The sequence below is a fragment of the Salvelinus fontinalis genome, chromosome 19 (assembly GCF_029448725.1).
Source record: "Salvelinus fontinalis isolate EN_2023a chromosome 19, ASM2944872v1, whole genome shotgun sequence".
Classification (NCBI taxonomy): Eukaryota; Metazoa; Chordata; class Actinopteri; order Salmoniformes; family Salmonidae; genus Salvelinus; species Salvelinus fontinalis.
In genome coordinates this window covers 4,995,888-5,014,241 of record NC_074683.1, presented here as the reverse complement: position 1 = coordinate 5,014,241, position 18,354 = coordinate 4,995,888, and the positions used below count along the sequence as shown (strand labels likewise).

Genomic DNA, 18,354 nt, shown 5'->3' with positions numbered 1-18,354 from the left:
TGTAGGTCTACTACACCTCTCTAGAGAGGAGATGGAACAGGATGTTACTTTAGGTCTACTACACCTCTCTCTAGAGAGGAGATGGAACAGGATGTTACTGTAGGTCTACTACACCTCTCTTTAGAGAGGAGATGGAACAGGATGTTACTGTAGGTCTACTACACCTCTCTCTAGAGAGGAGATGGAACAGGATGTTACTGTAGGTGTACTACACCTCTCTAGAGAGGAGATGGAACAGGATGTTACTGTAGGTCTACTACACCTCTCTCTAGAGAGGAGATGGAAAAGGATGTTACTGTAGGTCTACTACACCTCTCTAGAGAGGAGATGGAACAGGATGTTACTGTAGGTCTACTACACCTCTCTCTAGAGAGGAGATGGAACAGGATGTTACTGTAGGTCTACTACACCTCTCTAGAGAGGAGATGGAACAGGATGTTACTGTAGGTCTACTACACCTCTCTAGAGAGGAGATGGAACAGGATGTTACTGTAGGTCTACTACACCTCTCTCTAGAGAGGAGATGGAACAGGATGTTACTGTAGGTCTACTACACCTCTCTAGAGAGGAGATGGAACAGGATGTTACTGTAGGTCTACTACACCTCTCTCTAGAGAGGAGATGGAACAGGATGTTACTGTAGGTCTACTACACCTCTCTAGAGAGGAGATGGAACAGGATGTTACTGTAGGTCTACTACACCTCTCTCTAGAGAGGAGATGGAACAGGATGTTACTGTAGGTCTACTACACCTCTCTCTAGAGAGGAGATGGAACAGGATGTTACTGTAGGTCTACTACACCTCTCTAGAGAGGAGATGGAACAGGATGTTACTGTAGAACTACTACATCTCTCTAGAGAGGAGATGGAACAGGATGTTACTGTAGGTCTACTACACCTCTCTAGAGAGGAGATGGAACAGGATGTTACTGTAGGTCTACTACACCTCTCTCTAGAGAGGAGATGGAACAGGATGTTACTGTAGGTGTACTACACCTCTCTAGAGAGGAGATGGAACAGGATGTTACTGTAGGTCTACTACACCTCTCTAGAGAGGAGATGGAACAGGATGTTACGGTAGGTCTACTACACCTCTCTCTAGAGAGGAGATGGAACAGGATGTTACTGTAGGTCTACTACACCTCTCTCTAGAGAGGAGATGGAACAGGATGTTACTGTAGGTCTACTACACCTCTCTCTAGAGAGGAGATGGAACAGGATGTTACTGTAGGTCTACTACACCTCTCTAGAGAGGAGATGGAACAGGATGTTACTGTAGGTCTACTACACCTCTCTCTAGAGAGGAGATGGAACAGGATGTTACAGTAGGTCTACTACACGTCTCTCTAGAGAGGAGATGGAACAGGATGTTTATATTCGCCGCTTCTCTTTGTTGAATTGAAAGAGTGAAATTGAATTATAATTTTACACCAGTGAAAATGGAGCAGACATAGCCTTTATGCATTTTTCTGAAAACGGATATGGGAAATTGATTAACAATAACTAAGTGAATATTTATGATTTGTGAATATACAATCCTACAATTTCTATTGTATTTCATGGTGAATTCTCTGTTTGTGAACATAAGTGGCTCTTGCTTACGTGTCTCTGAACTAAACACATCACTGTCTAACACACCTGACAGCCTGCCACTGACAGGTTTCTGGAGTGCTCTCTGTCGCTCTCATCGCTCGCCCTCCTACTCTCTCCCCATCCCTCTTTCCTTCATACCCTACACATTTCTCCATCTCCTTCTTACCCTTGTTGCCTTGGTTCCTTTTGTCACCTATTGTCGACATTGTTGTCCCTGCCAATGGCATAAGAATCAAGATGCTTTTATCTACATTGGTCAAAGTCGTCTGTGTTGGTGAACCTGGGGTTGACACTAGAAATGACTGACTGACTTTGTTTGGAAGGCAATTAAAGGAGAGGGGGGGTGGGATGGGATGGGGGGATATTTACTGTGGTGCGCTGGAATCTGCGTATTTGTAATCAAAAGAAAAGCCCAGAATGAGAAACCTGTCAATGCAAAGTTCTTCTTCCCTCCCTAGTGGGGTGGTTGGTCCATTTTCTCTCACACTGTACTCGGGTGTTGCTTGAGAGGATAGTAGAACAGGCTGACTAAATACACTGGTTTGGTGGTCTGCTGTTCCACCCTGATCACTGGGAATGTATTCCACGTCTAGTATCAGTATCTCCAACATTTCTGCATATATTTTTAGAATATATACTCTTAGAAAAAAGGGTTCCAAAAGGGTTCTTCGACTGTCCCCATAGGAGAACCCTTTTTGGTTCCAGGTAGAACCCGTTTTGGTTTCAGGTAGAACTCTTTTGGGTTCCATGTAGAGCCCTCTGTGGAAAGGGTTCTTCATGGAACCCAAAAGGTTTCTACCTGGAACCAAAAAGGGTTTTCTTATGGGGACAGCTGAATAACCATTTTAGGTCCTAGATACACTCTTAGAAAAAAAGGTGCTATGTCATCATTTTCAATTCTCAAAATGCTGTATCCCTTAGATCTACGCACATGGAGGTTGTTATGTGAACATGAACGTTTTGCTCACACGTCAAACATTATATACTCACTGGGGACTTTGTTGGGCTACTGACACTATAAATAGAGTATTGCATGCTACACTCTTAGAAAAATCTAGAACCAAACAGGGTTCTTCGGCTGTCCCCAGTGGAGAACCCTTTGAAGAACCCGTTTTGGGTTCCATGTAGAACCCTCTGTGGAAAGGTGGGAAACAGTTCTACCTGGAACCAAAAATGGCTCTCCTATGGGGACAGCCGCAGAACCCTTTTGGAACCCTTTTGTCTAAGAGTGTATGCATTATATATCATAAATGTACTAGATCGTGACTATGTTTCGTGTCTTTGCTACCCTTCCCGTAGGTGGTCTTCAGCAGATTCTGCAGCCCGTATGATATCAAGGAGTTATTCTGTACCGCTCTAGGTCTTCCAAGGTAATTCTCTGCTCTCTTTTCCCATCTTCAGTTCTGCTGTGAAGCTTAGAGTCGTCTCTGTCAGCGTTTTGTCAGGATCCTTTAATCTCCCTGTCTGCTAGGCTGTTTTTCTAATGTTGTTTTGAGGATCACTTCTATTAGATGCCATGTTGAGAACTCATATTAGTGACAAGATAATACTCTATAGTGAGTGGCCTAGTTCCAATAGTCTTGACTAGCATTCATCTTTCCCTTGGTTTCCTTGATTGATATTTGGAATGTGCCCAACACCTACACTCTCTTCATTGAACCATAGTGGGACACATCCTCAGAGAGAGTGTCCCTGCTTTGTCTGTTTTGGACAGGAACACCACCTTGTCTCTGCTGGATTCCACGGGAGCCATGGTGTCCATCGACCCCACCATGCCACACAACACCGAGAGGTAGGCCCTGTCACATCTACATTCAGGGATGGAACTGCAATTCTTTACTATACCTGGTCCAAAATCTGTGCCATGCGATATTTTAAAAGATACAATATCACTAGCCCGGGGAGCTAGTGGGACACATTTTCTACTAGCCCGGTCTGAAAAATACTAGCCATGGGCTAGAGGGCTACCTTCATTTCCATCTCTGTTTACATTTATAGCAGAAAAATACATATGCTGGTCCTTAAATGCATAATCTGTCATTTGGGCAGTCTAAACCCATAAGAAAAAGTTAAATTCTTCAAGGGTAAAGGTTTATATTATTGATTTAAATGTCCATTCAACAACAGGAAATATCCCAGATTGTGCCCTATTGCCCAGGACTTGTTAGGCTGAAAATACTAACAGATCCAAGGTCAGGGTGTGATCAGTGAGCTAGACACTGCTCACACACATACACACACGCATGTTTTACTAACCCTAAGCCAAATGGCATAACTCCTAATTCTAAACCTAACCCCTAACATGCTGACCAGCGCCATTGCGTGCATGTTGATTTTGTCCACCCATATCAGACGTGATCAGGACAAGCAGTTGGAAATATCAAAACAAACTCTGAACCAACTATATTAATTTTGGGACAGGTCGAAAAGCATTAAACATTTATGGCAATTTAGCTAGCTAGCTTGCTGTTGCTAGCTAATTTGTCATGGGATATAAACATTGGGTTGTTATTTTACCTGAAATCCACAAGGTCCTCTACTCCGACAATTAATCCACAGATAAAAGGGTTAACCGAGTTTGTTTCTAGTAATCTGTCCTCCTTCAGGCTTCTTCTTCTTTGGACTTTATATGGTGGTTGGCAACCAACTTTAAGGTGCATTACCACTACCTACTGGACTGGAGTGTGGACCTCAGTTCATCCTTCAATCACCCACGTGGGTATATGATCCTAAAAACCAATGAGGAGATGGGAGAGGCGGGACTTGCAGAAGGTCAAGTGTCACAAATAGAACAAAATTCTGTTTTAGCGCCTGGCTACGCAGACTCGCGCGAGCAGTGGAGGTGCATTGATTGAATAACATGTATGTGTACATTATTTTGCAATGCTTGCTCACGTGACGTGAGCGGTATGGTCAGCATGTAAGCCTAAAATATAATTTTTCCTTGTAGGGACCGGCAAAATGTTCCCACTTTTCCTTGTTTTACTATCCTTGTGTGGACTTCTGGTCCCCACAATGATAGTAAAACCAAAAAGACACACACACACACACAGCCCCCAGCGTGTCCTCACACTTCAGACGCTGAGTAAGAGAGTGGGAGGAAGAGGACATTCACAGCATGTCTGATTAGGAGGAAGGGGGGACGTATTTGAGTGCTGCACCACTTGCTGTCTAAACTGACTGGTGTGTTTGTGTGTGTGTGTGTTCTGTGTGTTGAAGGTCACCGTACAGAGTGGTGCCCCTGACTGGAGGACAGCTAGCTGGTGAGTCCCAGAGGGCCATTGGCTTTTCACACACATGCACTGACTATGCAAATAGACAAGCATTGCTGACATCACATACGCAATAGCTTATTAGCATATGCATACGGACCATATCGTATATAGCATATATGTAAGCAAGCATGAGCACACACACAAAGCACAGCACACTATCCCACATACCTGATGTGCACACTGCACATAAACAAGCATAGTCATCAAAACATGTTGGCAATAGACACAAGGATGTAAACACACACACACACAATTTATTTATTGTTTTGCTTGGTTAGTGAGGTTACATGCTTCATGACCTCCGTTTATGGGAAATGTCACCTAGTAAACCTGGCTGATTTAACAGTGTGATGAGAACCAGTTCCCCAGTGCAGGGAAGGAAACAAAACAACATCCTTATTTTCAGTCATCACTCACACACAAGAGTACACAGACAGGCCAGCTGAACATCTGGGGAAAAAATCCATGAACAGCAGCTTGTGTCTGTGTTCCACATTTTTTTAAAGCTTTATTTTATCAGGCCCAAGATCTCTTGGACAAGGGAGCCCTGCACTTACACTTTTTTACAAATACCACATAATACAAATATTAAACATTCAAGAGAACCAATCACATTCCTCAGTAAAGAGGTCCTCAATCAACAATGTGAACTGCCCAAGAGGCACCAGTACATCTAGTGGTAGGGTGGTACGGTGTACATTAGGACAGCATTAATGTGACACGGTGTACAATAGGAGAGCATTAATGTGACACGGTGTACAATAGGACAGCATTAATGTGACACGGTGTACAATAGGACAGCATTAATGTGACACGGTGTACATTAGGACAGTATTAATGTGACACGGTGTACAATAGGATCAGTCCAACAGGTGCCAGATGGTTTTACTAGTTCACATACCTGCACTTTTATTGGCCTCTCAGGTGAACTTTGGCCATAAGTCTGCATTGCACCAATAGCAGAGCTTTGTTTTTGTCGTTGAGTTATTTGCCGTGTGTGGGAAGGGATATTACAAGTGCCTTGTTAACATATCAAGCTGGTACCATCTCGAAACGCGACTACTGCGTTCAGTAGTAAGACAGAGAAAACACTCTCTCTTCTATTGCCATCTGTTGTGTTTGTTTCATTCTCTTGTTGTTGCTGGTTTACATAAGGTGTGTGTGTGTGTGCATGCGCGTGTGTGTGTTTGAGTGTGATAAAAGGGGCACTCGATATCTGTTACACCCCCAGGCTATGATATAATGAAATGCTTCAGACGTATGCAGTGTTGTCGTTACAGCACAGAGAGACGTGTACGAGTTGTGTTTTTCCTGTGTGTAACACAGCACCATCTTTTTCTTCCAGATAAAGAGGAACTCTTCCAGAATGTATTGACACAGGTGGCAGAGCAGTTTTCCAGGTAAGAGCACTGATGTAGCTTTCGTGGAAATGTTGCCTCTGGCTTGGTAAATGCTTTTTGTTCCCTTGTTCTCGTAAATGTATGCTATTTGTGTGTCACTGTATTGTTGAGTGTGCTGCTTTCAGATAATGATTGCTTTATGTCCCTTTTGCTCTCTCTTTCCCTCCCTCTCTCTCTCTTTATCTCTCTCTTCCTCTATCTTATTTTCTCACTCTCTTTTTCCGTCTCTTTCCCTCTTTCTATCTCCCCTGTATTTTCTTTCCTCATCTCTCCCTCTCTCTGTCTGTCCTTCACTCTTTCTTTGCAGAGCGTTTAAAATCAACGAGCTGAAGACGGAGGTGACGAACCGCTTGGCCATGTTGGAGAAGAGAGTGGAGTGTGAGTACTGTGTCTGTCTGTGTGTTTATTTCTCCCTAGAGAGGAGACAGCCTCTGCTTAAATCACAGTATTGTTACCTACCATGGGGAATACTAAGGGGACTACAGAACAAATACACTGAATGCAGAAAATATAAGTATACAGTATGGTCCTTTAACAGATGATTTTGTTCTAAGGTGACTTTTAGTTAAAGAGTGACATACAATGGCTAACCCTAACCCCAAAAATAAAATAAAATCAAATGTTATTGGTCATATACCCATGGTTAGCAGATGTTAATGCGAGTGTAGTGAAATGCTTGTGCTTCTAGTTCCAACCATGCAGTAATATCTAACAAGTAATCTAACAATTTTACAACAACTACCTTTTACACACAAGTGTAAAGGAATGAATAAGAATATGTACATATAAATATATGGATGAGCGATGGCTGATTGGCAGAAGCAGGAATCACTTTCAGTATGTTTATGTATGGCCCGTGTATGAGGCAATCAAACCCTCACTGAAACTGTGCAATAAAGCGTGCAGTGAACATTGTTCTACTACTGTATGTGAGCAGGCATATTTTAATTGGTTTAATCGCCACTCATTAACTTGGCTGGATGGGAAATGTTCATAGAAATGGTAGCGCTGGGAGATTGAGTCATAAAAAAAATGTCCCTTTAACATCATTAAAAAAAAGGATGTTAAAGGGAAATTTCACCCCTGCTCTATTTCACTATACACTGAGTGTACAAAACATTAGGAACACCTTCTCTTTCCATAACATAGGCTGACCAGGTGAATCCAGGTAAAAGCTATGATCCCTTATTGATGTCACCTGTTAAATCCACTTCAATCAGTGTAGATAAAGGGGAGGAGATACGTTTAAATAACGATTTTTAAGCCTTGAGACAATTGAGACAAGGGTTGTGTATGTGTGCCATTCAGAGGGTGAAATGGCAAGACAAAATATTTAAGTACCCTTGAACAGGGTATGGTAGTAGGGGCCAGGCGCACCTGTTTGAGTGAAACATTGCTGGGTTTTTCACACTCAACAGTTTTCCGTGTGTATCAAGAAGGCAGGCCAGTGGTCGAAACGGGTCAATGATGAAAGGGGAAAATGAGGCTGACATGAATTGTGCAGAGCAACAGATGGGCTACAGTTAGTCAACTGACAGTCCAGTACAACAATGGTGCCCAGAGACCCATAAAAGAATGCACAACTCATCTTACCTTGACACAAATGGGTTATGGCAGCCGACGACCTTACAGAGTTCTACTTCTTTCAGCAAAAAACAAACTGTGGTTGCAGTGAGCTAAGGAACGAAAAACACTGAACACTGGAGAATTGGAAAAACATTGCCTGGTCTGATGAATCCCGGGTTCCTGCTGTTTCACGCTGATTGGAAGACTAGGGTATGGAGAAAACCACGAGTACATGCGTGTCAACATTGAAGGCTGGTGGTGTGTTTTGACGGCACGTATTGGGCCCCTTGATAAAAGTGGAGCAAAGTTTTAATGTCATAGGATATCTGAAAATCATTTCCAATTAGGTGCATCCCTTCATGGCAGCAGTGTATCCATCTGCAAAATATTTTTTTCAGCAGAATGCTAGGATTGTCCAGGAATGGTTCCACGGACATGACAGTGAATTCAGCTTACTGCAGTGGCCTGCTCAGTCACCAGATCTCAATCCAATTGAGCATCTGTGGGAGGAGATGGATCGAGCTATTCGGAGTAGAAGCCGTGGAGTCAACATGGGCCAGCATCCCTGTGGAACGCTTTCTACACCTTGTAGAGTCCATGCCCCGACCAATTGAGGCTATTCTGAGGGCAAAATGGGGTGTAACTCAATATTAGGAAGGTGTTCCTAATGTTTTGTATACTCAGTCCATTAATATGTTAATATATTATATGTGTCATAAACATTTTGAATTTCCTCACAACACGCAAATACGAGCGTTTCTGCATTTCATCAGTTGAAACAGGACAGCTAAATATCCTGGTTGTAAGCAAACCACAATATCCAGAATTTGTAGCGATTCCAGGACGTGCATGACCGCCCCGTGGAGGTGTACAGTGGGGCAAAAAAGTATTTAGTCAGCCACCAATTGTGCAAGTTCTCCCACTTAAAAAGATGAGAGAGGCCTGTAATTTTCATCATAGGTACACTTCAACTATGCCAGACAAAATGAGAAAAAAAATCCAGAAAATCACATTGTAGGATTTTTAATGAATTTATTTGCAATTTATGGTGGAAAATAAGTATTTGGTCACCTACAAACAAGCAAGATTTCTGGCTCTCACAGACCTGTAACTTCTTCTTTAAGAGGCTCCTCTGTCCTCCACTCGTTAGCTGTATTAATGGCACCTGTTGGAGCTTGTAATCAGTATAAGAGACACCTGTCCACAACCTCAAACAGTCACACTCCAAACTCCACTATGGCCAAGACCAAAGAGCTGTCAAAGGACACCAGAAACAAAATTGTAGACCTGCACCAGGCCGGCACCTGGCACCTGGTCCCTGATGTCTCTCTGGAAGGAGATCCTCGCCCTGAGAGACTGAACATTAGCCTTCTGATTCAGACTACAAGTCTACTCTGGATACCTCTTCTCTGCCGGCGGCGTCTTGGAGCAGCCTCTGGGATAAGTTCAATTGCCCAGGAAGGTGCGAACAAAGGATCCAATTCAGGAAAGTCGTATTCCTGGTCGTAATGCTGGTTACTGCCGCTCTGATATCCAAAAGTTATTTCCGGCTGTATATATTAACACAAAAAAATATTCTGGGCTAATTATGTAAGAAGTAACACCCCAAAAAACGAAATACTGCAAAGTTGCTTAGGAGCTAGAAGCAAAGCTGCCATGTCTGTCGGCGCCATCTGTATGCTTTGTAGGGAGACTGGAAAAACACCCCAAATAGTGTCTAGCGGGAAAGTTTCCCTTTAAGGTCAAGAAAATTAACGTGCACCCCTGAAGGAGGGGGATTTAACTATTTCGTAGGGTTTGAATGAGGTGTTTTGTCTTGAGCTATTTAGCAATGCAAATTTGTTCAGCTTTAAAACGTACTTGTGTCTCGTGGTTGTTATACAGTGTTTTTACATTTCAAATAGTCAACAAAACTGTCTACTAACCAAGTTTGGAGCTTTGATTTGATATGTGACCTTTTTGTTTAACATAATAGACTGACATACCATACATTCTCTATTCACCTGTTATACACGGGGTGGGTCTAATCCTGGATGCTGATTGGTTAAAACTGCGTTCCAGCCAGTGTCTATTCCAAAAGGTACTACTGGCTAAGGCTATGACGTTGAAATGCCCATTTACTGTTCCATCTCACTCTGCTATCCATCAACCCAACCAGGCAATTTATAAACTTTATAAAAATTTCCACTGTAAAAAAGCATCTTAGACATGATCTCTCCTTTCTTTTGGACTAGAATTTGGTTTTCAACAGCGGAGATTTGTATAAACCTTGCAAGCTGTCTCTGTGACAATTGCAACATTGTTTCAATATTGAAATCTCCAGCTGTCCCATGGTAATGAACGAGTCGGGTGTCGGGACGAGACAGAGAGGCATGCAGCCTTTCTCAACCAGCCGAAATCATGAATTAGCATAATTTTTATGGATATGCATACAAAGAAATGTCAATAGAAAAACAGGTAAAATGAAATGAAATGCAGCTAGTTTGCTCTCTTTCCAGCTTCAGTCTGAATTGATTGTGTTAGCTGTGTTGTTGGCCAGCTCCTCTAAACAGTGTCCTGACGAGAGAGCACATTTTCATTAGCTCATTGTTATAGATGTATCCTAATACATGTCACTAGAAAACAGCTTAAATAAATGCAAATTATGCTACTTTTCTGTTATTCTTGTTTCACTGTTTGACGTGACTGTGTTAGCCCAAGTTGGCTGGCTAACAAGTAAGGGGATACGAACTGGTAATGGAGGGGCCTCCCGAGTTGTGTAGTGGTCGAAGGGGTTGCAGTGTCACTACAGCATGGGGTTTGATCCCAGGCTGTGTCACAACCGCCCGTGACTCGGAGTCCCTTTGTGCGGCACAGAATTGGCCCAGCGTCGTCCAGGTTAGGGGAGGGTTTGGCCGGGGGGGCTTAACTTGGCTCCTTGCGCTCTAGTGGCAGGTCGGGCGCCTGCAAGCTGACCCTCGTCGTCAGTTGAACAGTGTTTCCTCCGACACATTGTTGCAGCTGACTTCCGGTTTAAGCGAGTGGGTGTTAAGAAGCAGCACGGCTTGGCGGGTCATGTTTGGAGGACGCATGACTCAATCTTCGCCTCTCCCAAGCCCGTTGGTGAATTGCAGCGATGAGACACGATCATAATTGGGTCACAATTGGATATCACGAAATTGGGGAGAAAAAGGGCTTCTGAAGTTTGACATTTCCAGGTTGAAATGTCTGACTTGATGTTCCCTTACGAAAAATGTATCAGCCTCTACAAAAATGTCCATTATTATAATCAACATAATAATTCACATTTCCTGTTGCAGCAGGATTATTTTCCTGCTGTAGCAAACTGGCTCAAATTAAGCTCCTACATTAAGCTCCTAGTATTATTTTCTCTACTCTAGTTTAACCTCATATTATTATCTGACCTCATATTATTCACCTGGACATTGACCAAAGAGAAATCACATAGAAAAACTATAGACTAGGTGGGAAATCTGCTTTATCATAAACTTGTACAATGCTAGCTGTAGCCTTGACATGGATAGCCACCGTTAGACACTATACAGTTGAAGTCGGAAGTTTACATACACTTAGGTTGGAGTCATTAAAACTCGTTTTTCAACCACAATTTCTTGTTATCAAACTATAGTTTTGGCAAGTTGGTTAGGACATCTACTTTGTGCATGACACAAGTCATTTTTCCAACAATTGTTTACAGACAGATTATTTAACTTATAATTCACTGTATCACAATTCTGCCTATGAGAGATGAACATACTTTGGTGCGAAAAGTGCAAATCAATCCCAGAACAACAGCAAAGGACCCTGTGAAGATGCTGGAGGAAACAGGTGCAAAAGTATCTATATCCACAGTAAAACGAGTCCTATATCGACATAACCTGAAAGGCCGCTCAGCAAGGAAGAAGCCACTGCTCCAAAACCAGACTACGGTTTGCAACTGCACATGGGGACAAAGATCCTACTTTTTGGAGAAATGTCCTCTCGTCTGATGAAACAAAAATAGAACTGTTTGGCCATAATGACCATCGTTATGTTTGGAGGAAAAAGGTGGAGGCTTTCAAGCCGAATAACACCATCCCAACTGTGAAGCATGGGGGTGGCAGTATCATGTTGTGGGGTGCTTTGCTGCAGAGGGACTGGTGCACTTCACAAAATAGATTAAATCATGAGGGAGGAAGATAATGTGGATATTTGAAGCAACATCTCAAGACATCAGTCAGGAAGTTAAAGCTTGATCGCAAATGGGTCTTCCAAATGGACAATGACCCCAAGCATACTTCCAAAGTTGTGGCAAAATGGCTTAAGGACAAGAAAGTCAATGTATTGGAGTGGCCACAAAGCCCTGACCTCAATCCTATAGAAAATGTGTGGGCAGAACTGAAAAAGCAGCTTTGTCAGGAGGAATGGGACAAAATTCACCCAATTTATTGTGGGAAGCTCGTGGAAGGCTACCCAAAATGTTTGACCCAAGTTAAACAATCTAAAGGCAATGCTACCAAATACTAATTGAGTGTATGTAACTTCTGACCCACTGGGAATGTGGTGAAATAAATAAAAGCTGAAATAAATAAATCATTCTCTACTATTATTCTGACATTTCACATTCTTAAAATAAAGTGGTGATCCTAACTGACCTAAGACAGATGATTAAATGATTAAATGTCAGGAATTGTGAAAAACTGAGTTTAAATGTATTTGGCTAAGGTGTATGTAAACTTCCGACTTCAACTGTACATATGTAGAATCTTAATTTAAGACAGTTTGCAACAGCAGGAAAATAATCCTGCAGCAACAGAAAATTTGATTTATTATATGGGTTATAATTAATGGACATTTGTGTAGGGGAGGATACATTTTTCTTAAGGGAAAATCAAGTCTGAAATTTCAAAGTGGAAATTAAAAACTTCAGAAGCCTTTTTAAACATCAAATACACTACACATTTTAAATTACCTGCATTGCAGGAAAGTTATCCTACGACATGGTGATCGAATTAAGATCCTACATCTATGCTAGCTGTCCTTGACCCTATAGTTAATCATACTGCTGCCTATTTAATCTATTTCTGTCCATTTTGTTGTGTGCAAGGAAGTTTGTTTACACTGTCCCACTCTATGCTCGCTGGCTTCCCTTTGCGCTTTGATTTGACGTGTTAGATCTCTCATCAGATTGTAAAAACAGCTATAAAATCGAATTGATATAGATGGCTTGATATGCCTCATTCCGTCAAAGTACCGGTAGTACATTGGATTTCCTCCAGGTTTTGCACACTACTGTATGTTTAAAAGGCCTTTATGGCCTTCAACTGTTCTGTCACAATTTGTTCCATACACACACGGTGCCCCAGCCTCACTGTGCGGTCCAGTGGGAACATTTAATCAGTAATCAATCTTTAATCATTACATCGTCCTTCACAGTAAAGTACTGCTACTGTGATGGCTGGGGGGGTTTTGAGGTTAATTTGTTCCGGGTGACTGACTGCTTCAGGCCGAGGTCACCTGATTTTTGGTTATGTAGGATATATTAACCTCTCTCTCTCTTTTTTCTTTCTTTCCCTCTCTAATTCTCTCTCTGCAGTGGAAGGGATGAAGGTGGTGGAGATAGAGAAGTGTCGCAGCGACATCAAGAAGCTCAGGGAGGAGATGGCCTCCAGGAACAACAGGTTAGTCACATGGTTATCTTTGAACCTTGACCTCTAGCTTTGACTTGAATCCTGATAACGATTCATCTTGACCTTTAGCTTTGACCTGAATCCTGATAAAGATGTCCAATGTAAGCCTGAATGGTGTTTGTTTTATGCGTCTTACATTGAATAGTCTTTCTTAGCTCCTAGTTAGAGGAGGTTAGTAGAGGAAGTATTGGAGGAGAAATTCCTCTCCCCTGTCTGTCATTAGCAGGGTTTTAAAACGACTGCCCCCAGATCAGTAAGTAGCCTTGCATGCGCCTCGGCTTGTGCGACCAGTAAGGGCTCATACTGATATTGTTACAGACACTTACATTCTGTTATATAGGCCTACTGATATTGTTACGGAGGCTATCTTATCTTAATATTTAATATTTCATTACAGTCTTCTCACTATGTTGTGTGTGTCTATGGTCGGATTCTATTAATTGGTTACTGCTTGCTTTGTACTGTAGTCATTTCCTGGATGACAACAAGAAGCTGACACCTCGCAGAGATGTGCCCTCTTACCCCAAAGTAAGTGAGTGGTCTGCAAATTCCTCCTACTTCATTGTCACCGTCAGTCTGTGTTTTGTCATTGTCAATGAGCCTGTTATCAGGTATTGTATGTCCATAGCGTCAGAATACCACCTTTGAATGTCCAGAGTCAGTTGTGTGATCCTCTGGTCCTCCATAGCGCAGTTGGTAGATCATGGTTCTTGAAACATCAGGATAGTGGGTTCGATTCCTGGAAACACCCATACGTAGAAAATGTATGCACGCATGACTTAAAAGCATCTGCTAAATGGCATTCAAATTAAAATAGTGTGAAAGATGCACCTCCTGTTATCAGACACAGCATCAAAGATGATTTCCATTCAAAAAATGGTCAGGGTTCATGTCTGTGTAAGTGGGCGTTCTCTCTCTTGCGTGAGCATGATTTCCCGTGTGAGCTCACGGTTCCTATGTAATCTCTGGCGTGCTCATACGATAGAGGGAACGCCCACTTACACAGACAAAATTGTTTTCAATGGGAAACTGGCCAACAACAGCCATCTCTGGTCTACTTATTCCCCCCACCCACCCACGCTCACCCGCCCCGCCCTACCAGAAAAAAATGACCCTGTGAGATGTCTCGCTTTTATTTCCGCCTCTGACAGCATGTCCCTAGTTAGGTGTACCCATCTTAGATGTGCTAGTGTTTCCCCTAGATTTCATTGGTAGGCGGAGTGCAAAGGTCCTAGTGGCAAGCTGCCTCACTTAAAGAAATACAGGGTGAAACTAACTGAGGTTAAACCTGTAGTCAGGTATGCCCAGGTGTGTGTGTGTATGTGTGTGTAGAGGTGAGCCCACAGCCAGCGGAGAAAAACAGGGTTAACTGGGAGCTCTGTCGCCTGCAGTACATGCTCTCGCAGCAGACCATAGATGCCCTCAGAAAGCCTGCCTTTGGCCTCTGGCTGTGGGAGTCCAACGAGGTAAGATTCTGACTACACTTTGTTCTTCTCTCTCCGCCCCTTCTGTTCTCTATCTGCATGCGTGTGTGTGTAGTACCACCTGTCTCAGGAGACAGTGGAAGCTCTCAGACAACCCACCTTTGATGTGTGGCAGTGGGAGCCCAATGAGGTGAGGACAGGGGGTTGGGCCCTAGAGGTTCAACTGCCATAGATAGTAGACACTCAACTTCCATAAACACTCAACTCCACCATAGAGTTGTTGACCATAGATGATCAACTACTACTATATAACTGTTGATCATATGTGCTCAACCGCAACAAAGTATCGCTCACCTTCGGTCTCACTCCTCCTCCTTGCTTCATGTGACCAGATGCTGAGCTGCCTGGAGCACATGTACCACGACTTGGACCTGGTCAAGGACTTCAACATGAACCCCATCACACTGAAGAGGTGGCTGGTAAGACTGCTAGAGATATCCACAACTTTTCAGAATCTGCCGCTGCGCCACTTGTTTCATGTTACTAGTGGTAGGTTTGTCGTCGCTGTCTGGTGGTCTCACACATTCACTCATTATTCCCTCTTTCTCTCATCCCCCCTCCCTCCCTGCAGCTTTGTATCCATGACAACTACAGGATGAATCCCTTCCATAACTTCCGTCACTGTTTTTGTGTCACCCAGATGATGTACAGCATGATCTGCCTCTGCAGCCTACAGGTAATACCACAGTAATACCACAGTAATACTAGAGAAGAGAGAAGCTGAGATGTGTCTGAAAGATAAATTCTACTCCCTTGGAGATGCTCTCTTAGACAGTAATACCACAGTAATACCAAAGGTAATACAGACGGTAATACCATAGTAATAATACTGCAGTAATACCTCAGCTCTATAAAAGGGCATCACTAATACTGGAGGGATGAGAATGAGGGGTTGGTGAGGAAGAATGATGTTTGTACTTGACGAGAAGGTGGGAGAGAAAAGCTGAGAGGTGTCTGAAAGATAAATTCTACTCCCTTGGAGACGCTCCCTTAGACATCATCTCGAACCCTGTTGTCATGGACAACCATTCATGACAGGTTTATTAATCAAAGCCTATAATGGGCGATTACAAGATGCCCATGTTAATGATGTGCTAATGAGATCTCACAAACACACACTCTTTCACACACCACACACTCACTTACACAAACATGCATGCACCTACGTGTGCACAGTTGCATGATGCGTACACACACATGCACACACACACACACACACAGATGGCACATTAATTGTGAGACTTATAATAATTGTGAATTGTGTGTCTTCCAGGAGACGTTCACCCAGGTGGACATTCTGATTCTGATGACAGCTGCAGTGTGCCACGATCTAGATCACCCCGGATACAACAACATGTAATCCATGCTTTTATTCTCTCTCTCTCTCTCTCTTACTCTACCACTGCCATCTGTCTATCGTGATTCAAGGAAATTAGATACAATCTGTCTATCCTAGTTTGATATAGTCCAGGTTCAATTCAACAAGAAGACATTTGAAAGCAAGCCCCTGTGAGACTAAGTCTCCCTCTCTGTCTCTCAGGTACCAGATAAATGCACGGACGGAGCTGGCAGTACGCTACAATGACATCTCCCCTCTGGAAAATCACCACTGTGCCGTAGCCTTCCAGATCTTCTCCCAGCCCGACTGCAACATCTTCTCCACCTTCGACCCCGAGGCCTTCAAACAGATACGCCAGGTAGGGTGGGTGGGTGTGTGTGTGTGTGTGTGTGTGTGTGTGTGTGTGTGTGTGTGTGTGTGTGTGTGTGTGTGTGTGTGTGTGTGTGTGTGTGTGTGTGTGTGTGTGTGTGTGTGTGTGTGTGTGTGTGTGTGTGTGCACTACTATAGCAGTAGTCTAGTCTGTAGTCTGATTTAACCGCCTATTTCTGTCTTAGGGAATCATCACACTGATACTGGCCACAGACATGGCACGACATGGCGAGATACTGGACTCCTTCAAGCATAAAGTGGACAGCTTTGACTTCACTGATGAAGAGCATGTCACTTGTGTAAGGATACACATTACTATGTGTTTGTCCCTACCATAGAATGCGTATTGTCCACTCCCTTACAGTTTGTGCAGTGTATTTGTCCTACTGCCCGATGCAGTAAGGCTCTATTTACAACTTCACTATGTATGTTTGTTAGTCCTTTGTGCTGCTATCTATGTGAAAAATCTAGTAGACCCCTTCCCTATACTGAACTCTGCACTGTATGACCTTTGACCCGCCCAGCTGAAGATGGTGCTGATTAAGTGCTGTGACATTTCTAACGAGGTGCGACCCATGGAGGTGGCTGAGCCCTGGGCGGACTGTCTGCTGGAGGAGTACTTCATGCAGGTATGTGGATCCCTATCTATACTGTACACTTACCTACCTATGGGCTCTATACTCCATTATTTTGGATTTGAGATGAAATGTTTCATTTGAGGTGAAATTTGTACAAATACTTATGACATCTTCAAATGGGGGGGACTAAATAAAAGGTAACATTCTGTACTGTCACTGAATGTGATTTAATCTCAAATCCAAAATACTCGAGTATAGAGCCAAATAGAACTGTCCAAATACATACAAAGGGGAGTGTTTATGTGTTTTTATATAGTGCATAGCCTACTGTGTAAAGCCCCATATACTGTGTATGCGTTTTTATACAGTGCATAGCCTACTGTGTAAACCCCCATATACTGTATATGTGTTTTTATACAGTACATAGCCTACTGTGTAATTCAAGGTATGTGTCATACCTGCCTCATATCTCAATATTGATACATCAGTCTGTGTGAAAATGGAACAAATTTCATGAAACATTGTATTTTGACATACTATAAAGTGCCTTCAGATATATCCCTTGACTTTTTCCACATTTTGTTGTGTTACAAAGTGGCATTACAATTGATTGAATTGTCATGTTTCTAACATTTGTAAAATAAATATGAAAAGTAAAACACTAATATAGTATTCAACCCCCTGAGTCAATACATGTTCGAATTACCTTTGGCAGTGATTACAGCTATGAGTCTTTCTGAGCTTTGCACACCTGGATTGTACAACATTTATTATTTGTTTTATTCTTTAAGCTCTGTCAAGTTGGTTGTTGATCATTGCTAGACAACCATTTTCAGGTCTTGCCATAGATTTTCCAGCCGATTTAAGTCTAAACTGTAACTATGCCACTCAAGAACATCCAATTTCGTCCTGATAAGCAACTCCAGTGTATATTTGACCTTGTGTTTTAGGTTATTGTCCTGTTGAAAGGTGAATTCATCTCCCAGTGTCTGTTGGATAGCATACTGAAGCAGGTTTTCCTCTAGGGTTTTGCCAGTGCTTAGCTCTATTCCATTTATTTTTATCCTAAAAAACTCCCTAG

The 18,354-nt window shown here is 42.7% G+C and overlaps 1 protein-coding gene across 5 annotated transcripts in view; it reads left to right on the top strand.

Annotated features, from left to right (window-relative positions):
- Positions 1–18,354, top strand: part of LOC129816234 (high affinity cGMP-specific 3',5'-cyclic phosphodiesterase 9A-like) — a 35,978-nt gene that overhangs the window by 11,595 nt on the left and 6,029 nt on the right. For 2 of the 5 annotated variants that reach the window (XM_055870476.1, XM_055870474.1), the window contains exons 2-15: positions 2,893–2,963; positions 3,275–3,385; positions 4,813–4,856; positions 6,214–6,268; positions 6,576–6,646; positions 13,410–13,494; positions 13,971–14,031; positions 15,043–15,117; positions 15,320–15,406; positions 15,559–15,663; positions 16,261–16,343; positions 16,528–16,684; positions 16,881–16,994; positions 17,220–17,324. In XM_055870476.1, coding sequence (XP_055726451.1) covers positions 2,893–2,963; positions 3,275–3,385; positions 4,813–4,856; positions 6,214–6,268; positions 6,576–6,646; positions 13,410–13,494; positions 13,971–14,031; positions 15,043–15,117; positions 15,320–15,406; positions 15,559–15,663; positions 16,261–16,343; positions 16,528–16,684; positions 16,881–16,994; positions 17,220–17,324 — 1,224 coding nt within the window. Of the gene's footprint in view, positions 1–2,892; positions 2,964–3,274; positions 3,386–4,812; positions 4,857–6,005; positions 6,024–6,213; positions 6,269–6,575; positions 6,647–13,409; positions 13,495–13,970; positions 14,032–14,894; positions 14,970–15,042; positions 15,118–15,319; positions 15,407–15,558; positions 15,664–16,260; positions 16,344–16,527; positions 16,685–16,880; positions 16,995–17,219; positions 17,325–18,354 lie in introns of those variants that run through there. The other 3 variants (XM_055870475.1, XM_055870477.1, XM_055870478.1) reach the window with 3 other exon arrangements.